The following is a 9,355-nucleotide window of genomic DNA, read 5'->3' as shown; positions in this document are numbered from 1 at the left end:
TAGCGGGGCACAAATTTGCATCCGAATAGCGGGAACTCTTTGCACCGTGCATTTCTGTGCTGCAAAGAAGAAATGCATCCTGCAAAGGAAACTGCAAATTGGCGGGAACTCTCCTGTACGCAGGCTCTTAATTGCAGCAGAACACTCTGCCATGCAAAGGAGCTCTCATGTGGCTAGGAAATTCCATAGTGCCGAGGCACCAAAAATCACTGGGTTGTGACAGGAGTCAGGGGCAATGCCGGGCTCTTTCCATGGTGGGGCTGGGCTTGGGGCATGTGGTGGCAGCGCTGGGAGAGGGTCTATGGTGAATTTTGCAGTGGCTGTAGACCACCTTGTAGCCCTCCCCGCACCAGCACCGCCCACCCCAAATCCAGCTCTGGCCCAACCCCCTCCACCGGGAAGAGCCCAGGTCTGCCCCCGCCAGCAGCAGTAGCTTGCCCTCACTCTGCACACAGATCGGGGGGCATGTGCCCCCCCAGGGGTGTGCACAGCAGCAGGACTCGCCCCCCGCAACTGCTTGTGGCTCCATCCCATGCCCCGCCCTCTGCCCCGGCTAGGCAGCACCTCCCCAGCCCCAGCTTTACTCTCTCCCTCACCGTGGTACCTTCGATCTGCCCCCCACGACTTACCAGCCAGACACTGGTCTCCAGGCTGCTGGGCTGGCTGCATGCATGCTGCAGCTGCACACATACACACGGCATTTAACCAGTAACATTAATAGGCTGCATCAGCCAAAAAAAGCCGATTACTGATAACGTCAATTTTCCTTTTATCGGTGCCGATACAATATGGACTGATGTATCGGTGCACCTCTTAATTTTAGAGGCAGAAATTTGCATAAGAACCCAGAAAGAGAAAGGGAGAACTCAGAATAATGAGTTATTCAAAATAATGTAGTGAATTTATTATGTAGTATTAGAAAGATCTCTCACACACACACACACACACACACACACTGGTTTCTCCAGATCTGCAGAATCTAAGGCCATTTTTCCAGCTCTCCTGGGACTGTATAAATAATATTATTATAATGTTGCACGAACCTGCCTCTATCAGCCAATAGTGCTGTGCTGGACATCTACTTGCTAAAATTTTCAACCAAGGACCTTTACTTCTCACCTATGCTGACACAGCCCATTTGGGAGGAGCCCCCACAAATGGCTGTGAAGCAACTTCATAACACTTTGTCAAATCCTTCCATACAAAAAATACTCTGCTCTTCCCAGAGGCTTACCATAACACTTGATAATAATTAGGCAATGGTCACAAGACACCCACTTATCTCCACTATCTCATTGTTATGGTACGCTCCCATGGTCATTGCACCCATCTTGTATATTTAATCTTAGTTCAGAAGTACCTCTCTATTTCTGTTGTGCCAGTACACTGCCCAGCATAGTAAAACCCACATCTGTGGCAGATACCCTCCAGGACTACAAATAATCACAATTCTTATTACTTATGGTAGTTGTCAAGACGAATCTCTTAGCACAGTTTCTTAGATCTCATCTTAACTTTGGGAGGTTGACCTAACCAGGTGTTACTGGACATAGGAGGAGAAGCTGGTTCTTCCTATAATACTTAGCTAAGTAGAGGATGTCATTGGCTCAAAGGGTTCAAGACTGGTCTTTCCGCTTGGGGGCTCGTCTGTACTACAGGGGTCCTGCCTCAATAGCTATATCAGAGTAGCTATGATGACAGAGTGCAGACTCAGCAAAAGGGGCTTCTCCAAACACCCTCTTCTATCAGCATGTGGCACATGGTCTTACAAGGAAGATGAAATCCATGTATTTCTTTATGAACAATCACAGCTGCATGTTATCCTTTTCCATTCACTGACATTAAAAAAATATAATATACTTTTGATGTGTTACCTCTTACAGCTTAGCCTCCTACTGAGATTAGGGAATCGCACACCAAGAACCCACTGACTACTCACTAGAAACTGGACCAATCTCATTTGGATCTAGATTGGGGTGGGCAAAATATGGGCCATGGGCCAGATCCAGCCCACCAAGCACTTTCATCTGGCCTGCGGAGCCCTATAATGAATTGTGCCCCAGCCCTTGCACCCGCAGGGGTGGGAGTGAGGCACCTACACCAGCCAGACAAGCTACTCACTGCTCCATCCCACTCCAGCTGGGCAGCGCCTGCCCCAGCTCCACTCCCTGCCTCACTGTGGGGACCTTGATCTGCCTCCCCAACACAATGCTTCCCCCCCCCCCAAGAAAAAAAAAGACTTAACAGCTAGATACTGCTCTCCAAGCTACTGGGCTTCCATATCAGCAACTGGATCAGCATTGGCCAATATGGCTCATTAATAATTGGCCATCAGTATTGGCCCAAAAAATTGTTATCGGTGCACCCCTAATTTTAACTTTCCTGAAGTTCAGGTTTGGTTTTAAGGACTGTGTGTCAGTTGTGTTAAATCCAAACTGTCTAAAGTTCAGGTGCATTTAATCTAGGGTTTGCTTTAGGTCAATCTTAATACCTAACCTTCAAACGCGCGCACACACACACTCCATTTAAAGACTCACATGTTTGATGCATTAAACATGAAATCAGTTTGGCAATACTGTGGATTTTAAATTGAGATTGTGTGTGAAATGACAGTATGCAGTAGATTTATGAGATTTACTACACCCAATAAAAGCACTCACCTGTTTGGCTGCTGAAGAAGAAATGACTCCTCTCTCTAGGAGATTCAGAAGGTCAGCCAAAGAGACAGAATTGACTGGACTAGAAAAAAAAATGGGTGAGATGAGAACTCGCTTGAAAAATAAGGCATAGTTCAACATCTCTATGGCATCTGGTCATTTAAGTAAAAGAAAGTCATTTACACAAAGACTAGGTGATATACTCTATGTCCATGAAGCTTTTGAAGATATAATGTATTTTTGGTCAGCTTACTATGTTTTGCCTTTCAGACAACAGAAATGGAAACCTGGTGTTAGTTAACTAAAGGTTTCTCTTCTCTGGAAGATATGTAGTAGTTCATTAAAAGGACACCACAAAGCTCTAGGGTCCAAAAAGCAGCACCAGACACTTTTCAGAATAACGTTAAATCCAGGGGTGGATAACAAATTAGGAGTTGGCACTAAAGTTACAGGGCACTACTGACAATGGTCCGAGCCTGAGTGTGAGAATATGGTCATTTCATTTTACTCAAGTTAACATAGAGAGCTTCACCTCTCCTTGACTGTAAGGTCGTATTGTTTTAAATGACCAAGCAGCTCACTTATAACCCATCCAATCACTTTCTTTGGATTCATCTGGGTTTTTCTCACCACATCTTCAAAGAGCTCCATTAATCCATCTTCATTCTATTAAGAAAACAGAATTTGATGCATCAATGTCAGCAAAGTGAAAAAATTACTATTTTAGTTGTGTTACACATGCATATTCAGTGGGTAGTGTCCTCTAGTCAGTCCCAAGGTAAACGATCTGTGCAGTAGGATGACAGTGAACAATCGCCATTATGGGAGAGAATACACACACCAGAGCTCTCAGTCAGACTTCAAGCTAAAAGAAATTACATTAAACATGCAAACTTATTAAGAACGTTTTCCTGACAGTAGTGTACAGGGAGAAGCTGCCTCACTCTAGGCAGGTAGAGAGACCTCTTCTCGAATACCTATCCTTCTGGTGCAGTGACTTGTGAGAAACAGCATGCTATGTTTTACTAAGAAAAGATTTTTTGAAACCACCTGAAAATACCTCATGCTTGATCTTGCACACATTTGGGGCTGCTGGAATGAGATGAGCTTGTTTCTGTCCCTGAGTGATTTGGATAGGTCAGACTATAAAACCAAGTTTTTATTTTTCTAGTCTTTTTCTAAACTCCTGTGATAAAGGCCTTCAGCATTGGATATGTATTGCATTGGGGGGACAGAGATTCAATTTTAAGTGAACATGAAGTCTGAGATTGTTTTTAGAGAAATAGATATAGCAGGGTCTGATGGATGCTATAGTGCTTTATCAGAGAGAGAATGATGGATCAGTAACTGTAGCATGTCACATAGCAGACTTTCCTGAGACTCAGGATATAGCAAAACAGGGATTTTCCAGGGAGGAACCTGAATTCAGCAAGCTAATAACTTTGTGGTGTATAATGAAACATCCACAAACAAAAAGTCTGCTCTTAGAAGTTACTAGGAAATAATCTAGCCCATAAAATTAATTCTGATCGTGTATTAGAAGAGAGGCAGGGATTTCTTCGGGTGATACCTTTAGAACATGCGACTACGTGCATTTTCTGAAACTTTTTGCATATCCACACTGATTTCAGTAAAGTTTCCTGGGGCTGAGGGCTTTATGATAGGTTCTGACCAGAGACGGCACTTATTTGCACAATCAGACCCCTGACCTTCTCGTTCCAAATCCAGACATTTCAACCACAGCACTCTCTCATGAAATTGCTAGGTTTTGTTTTCATTCCAAAGTAGGCCAAAAAAACAAAATTTGGGGACCCCCAAAGGACAATGTAAAATGGCACTCTCATCCTTCAGTCCTTCCTTCTCTCTTTTGCTGTCGATGCAGTGTTGTTCCTGGAAGCAAGGAGAAAGCTCCAGGCCAACTCCTCTCTTTAATTAAAAGTTGCTTAGATAATAGTAACTCCACTGAAATCAACAGAGTTAGAATGTTGTAAAACTGGTGCAAGTGAGAATGTTGAGGCTTTCTGCCTTTACCATGAAAGATAATATGGTTTACTGAAGTGAGCAAAAAACTGGGACACACATACTCACCTTCTCATCCTGGCTCACCCACTGGCCCTGTGGCCTCAAATAACTTATTTAACTTTGTTGTCTTTTCATGTCTAATACTTATTTGCTTTTGTTGCTACAATTCTTATAAAACTTAAAACTAGTAATCCCCCAGTAATCAAAAAAGGTGAAAACCATCCATCAGGTAAAACCACATATCTTGGTGTTGGTATTGGTGTTTGTAACTTCTCCATGCCTTTTAAACAGCTCAACTACCCAACCACGGGGTCTTATAAAAAAAACACCCCACATGTGGCTTTTCCCTCCACCAGAGACCCAACCACAATAACCACAATAACTACGGGAAGGCTAGAGCTTTTGTTTGGTGAATTGAAAATATAGCTTCAAGAGCCAACACACACACGAACATAAACATTAATATAAAGCAGCACAGACAGAACCTCAAAGCAGCATCCTCCCCAGTGCAAAGAGGTAATGTGCTGATTAATATTTGTACTGCACTTTGATAACAAAGAACTATGTGCTTGTTAAGTAGACTTATGAAATTGAAGTTATCCCTTAATAAATACTGTAATTTTTAATTCCCCTCAGGAGTCATTATCCCAAGAACAATGGACTTCATATTCTAAGGCTTAATTTGATGGGTTAACTTCCAGGGCAACACTGTCCATTTAGCTCAGTCTGGAAACAGTGAGCCAGTATTCATGTCCCTTCTTAACAGCAACTACACATTTTTAAAGTGGCAAGAGCAAATATGCATGTAAAAATGCACACACATGGACAAAAGTAATCAAGCCCACATGTACTGCTTTTGTGCATGAATATGCATGAATTGTGCCTATCTGGAAATATGGCCAATTTTGGCTTTACCTGATGAGGGAAGAAACCCAATAATGTAATGTCAGTCTGGAATTAGCAAAAGAAATCTTGCATTTGCTTTTAACAAAAAAACTTGAACCAGATTCAATTCTGTGCGATAGGAATGGAATATTTTCCTTATTAAAGAAAGGGAAAAATATCAGGAACAATGAGACTGGGAAGACTTGATCAGCCTTCACTTTTCATACAGTCTTGCCTACCCTACAGCTGCAAGTTAATTTGGATTTGTTGTGCATTTGGTCAACTTTTCTCAAGCCAAATGAATTTCAGACAGCATGCCAATGTCATCCTATGACTTACACTGGGAATATTTATCTCGGGTAGAATGTGTCAGCCTAGGGAATGTCTCAGGCACAGGGGTCCAATATTAAGCTGTGTTGCCTTTGATATAAAATCCAGTGTGTAACTTTTGCCAAATATCTTTGCTCTTATCCTTACTTATTAAGAGTCAACTTTCACCACCACTTCCAATTTTCCAACCACATCAATTAGGTCCTTTTGCTCTGCATTTCTAGCCACTCAAAAAAGTCTGCAAGAATGGAGAGAAGAGGACCAAAGTTCCCAGATGCAGAGCTTAACTATTAAAATTAAAGTGACAATGTCCTACAAATTAACAGAAAATTCTTCATATGCTTAAGGCTAAAAAAACCCAAGATGCAATTCAAATTCAGTGGATTCCTCATATTGGAATCACTTTGGGAATTGGTGATTTGATTCTATTAACTGGCTGATTCCATTAAAAGGAGACCTGCTTTTTTTTTTTTTTTTTTTTAAGAACACATACTTATTCCTCCCCCAGTGCCCCGCTGGAGGGGGCCCCCAGCTGCCAGGGCTATGGGGCCAGGGACCCAGGTCTGCAGCCCCCTTCCCCTGGCAGTAGGCAGTGCCTGCTGCAGTGGAGCTGAGCCTGACTCCTCACCTGCCGCTGCCTGCTGCAGGCTCAGGCACAAGGGGCGGGGCCAGCTCCTTGGCGTGGCATGCACTCCCAGAAGGGAAGGGGGGGTCCTGCGCCCCCCGATCTGTGTGGAGTGGGGGTGGAGATGGGCGTGGGCAGCGAGGGCAGTGGGACAGGGTTGCGCCCCTCAAAGCTACTGTGCATGCACCACAAGGGAGCTCCAGCCTGGCTCCCGCTCCATGGACAAGCAACCCACAGCTCTATCCCACTCCCCGCTGGGCCCCAGCCCTCCCTCCTTATGGGGGCCTCAATTTCAAAGGAGTTCATCCAGGCCCATAACAAAGGGTAGTTCATGCAATCCCCACCCCCAACACAACTTACCTGCAGCAGCTGCTCTCCAGGCTGCCTGGGGCCAGGTGCATGTACATGCACATGGCACCCCTTGCCTGACCCCCCTCCACCCTCCTGGAACTCTGCCAGCCTGCAGAGGGCTCCTCACAAAACTGCAAAATCCCCAGGCTTCTTCAGTAAAATGATTCCAAAAACTGAAAATTATGATTCTACTATGAATTATTTTTACATGCAATATACAGATGGTTTTGGCTTTCCCATATTGATTCAAATAAGCAGCTGATTCTATTAACCAGCAATTCTATAAAGCAGAATCCACTGCAATGGAAATATGGGTAGAAAATCCAGAGGGCATAATCTAAAGTAAGTTTATTCTACTACCAATTATTGGATAACTCAAGCCAAATGGTATTTTGGATACTTACCTGCCTTACAGAAGCTGTTTCACTGGCCACATACTGAAAGAAGTACTTGGCATTTAAAATACCTCAGTAGTTAATGCAAGGACTGTCCCTGGAAACAATTTCCCAGCCTAAAACCAACATAGAAGCTGTAATGTTCTGGTCTATGGGAATGATTGCTGTCTCACTTGATCCTGAATATATTTTAATCTTCACAGAAGAACAAATGGAATTTCACAATTTCAGTGCTGCGCTTGTTATGGACGGTTCCTCAGTGCTTTAATTATTTCATAGATATTAGGGTGGAAGGGACCTTGCAAGATCATTGGATCCAGCCCCCTGCCCAAAGGGCAGGCAGTCAGCAGCAGTCAAATGATCCCAGCAAGATAGGCATCCAAGTATTTCTTAAAGGAATCCAGAGTAGGTGCCTGAACCACCTCTGGGTGGGGAGTTTATTCCAGGCCCTGGGGACTTGGACAGTAAAGAAGTTTTTCCTTATGTCCAGCTTAAAACGGCTCTCCAAGAGTTTGTGACAGCTGGACATAGTCTTCCCATGGGGTGCTCTGGTAAACAGCTGTTCTCCCAGTTCCTGGTGCATACTCCTTATATATTTATAGACTGACACAAAATCACCCTTGAGCCTATGCTCCTCCAGGCTCAAGAGTGCCATGTCTGCCAGCCTCTCCTCATAAGGCCTGCTCTCTTGTCCTCTAATCGTTCACGTGGCTCTCCTATGGACTCTCTCGAGCTTTTCCATATCCTTTCTGAATTGCAGAGCCCAGAACTGGACACAGTATTCCAGCTGTGGTTTCACCAAGGCTGAATAAAGTGGGAGGATGACTTCCTGGGTCTTGTTCAAGATGCATCAGAAAACGCAGGACAGTTTTGTTTGCGTTGCCGGCTGCGGCATCACATTGGTGGCTCATGTTCATTTTGTGATCAGTTACGACCCCAAGTCTTTTTCGGACACAATGCTAGCTAGTGTAACACTGCCGAGCCTATAAGTATGGCGTGGGTTCTCTCTCCCAAGGCGGTGCACCTTGCATTTCTGTGTTGAATGCCATCAGGTTTTGATCTGTCCACCTTGTAAGCCTGTTGAGGTCGGCCTGGATTGCCAGCCTATCCTCTAGGGTGGCTGCACTTCCCCATAGTTTGGTGTTGTCAGCAAACTTAGCCAGTCCGCTTGTAACACTCGAGTCCAGATCATTTATAAACACATTGAAGAGCACAGAACAGAGCCCTGGGGGATACCACTGGTTACAGCACACCAAGTTCATTTGGTTCCATCAACTATCACACTGGGTCCATCCATGGAGCCAGCTCCCCAGCCATCAGACTGTGAAATTGTCTAGGTAATATTCTAAGAGAGACCCAACACAGCTTTGTGGTGAGTAGATCTTGTCTGACCAACCTGATTTCCTTCTATGACCAGGTGACGCATCACCTGGACAAAGGAGAAGAGGTGGATATCATATTCTTGGACTTCAAGAAAGCCTTTGACCTGGTGTCCCATGATATCTTCATGGAAAAGTTGTGAAATTGTGGCCTAGATAATCAGAAGCAGACTGGCCAAGTTCGCCAATGACACCAAACTCTTAATTTCTCCCTTTCTTGAAGATAGACACTGTGGCCACTTCTATTTCTCCCCAAAAACTCTGCTCTGTGACAATTTGGTTAGTATGGGCCTTGCAGAGGGTACACACCCTACCCTATCTCTTTAGGTAACCTGAGTTGGACACATTCCTGAGGGAGGGAGGAAACCTGCTCCCTCTGCCTACGTGACTGGCATCACATACCTGGGTGAGGGGCTTGGGCTCCCTAGTGGGTTAGAGCTGCCAGTCTGCCCAGCAACCAGTGATGCATTTCAAAATGGTGGGCTGGCAGTCAACAGGTGCTAGCCTCCATTGGACCAGGTAAATGAGGTCATAAGGGCTATGTAAGTAATTTCTCTGATACTACTCAACTCTGTACCCTATTCCAACCCTACTCCTTATAACCAATAAAGTTCTCCTTTGTACCTAGCATGGGAGACTTATTGGGAGTGGGTCCAGATTATGCCTTGGGGGTCTCCTTGGTTCGGCTGACTAAGGGAGACCACTACTTGC

At 44.6% G+C, this 9,355-nt stretch overlaps 1 protein-coding gene across 3 annotated transcripts in view; it reads right to left on the bottom strand.

Moving 5' to 3' along the window:
* GATB (glutamyl-tRNA amidotransferase subunit B) overlaps window positions 1-9,355 on the bottom strand; it is a 69,959-nt gene that overhangs the window by 11,220 nt on the left and 49,384 nt on the right. For all 3 annotated transcript variants that reach the window (XM_006019170.3, XM_025198527.1, XM_025198526.1), the window contains 2 exons: window positions 3,190-3,323; window positions 2,661-2,739 (listed from right to left, as the gene is read on the bottom strand). In XM_006019170.3, the coding sequence (XP_006019232.1) occupies window positions 2,661-2,739; window positions 3,190-3,323 (213 nt within the window). The remainder of the gene's footprint in view (window positions 1-2,660; window positions 2,740-3,189; window positions 3,324-9,355) is intronic.

Source organism: Alligator sinensis, unplaced genomic scaffold (assembly GCF_000455745.1).
Source record: "Alligator sinensis unplaced genomic scaffold, ASM45574v1 scaffold169_1, whole genome shotgun sequence".
Lineage (NCBI taxonomy): Eukaryota > Metazoa > Chordata > Crocodylia > Alligatoridae > Alligator > Alligator sinensis.
Note: the sequence above shows the minus strand (reverse complement) of the source record. Positions and strands in the feature narration are given on the sequence as shown.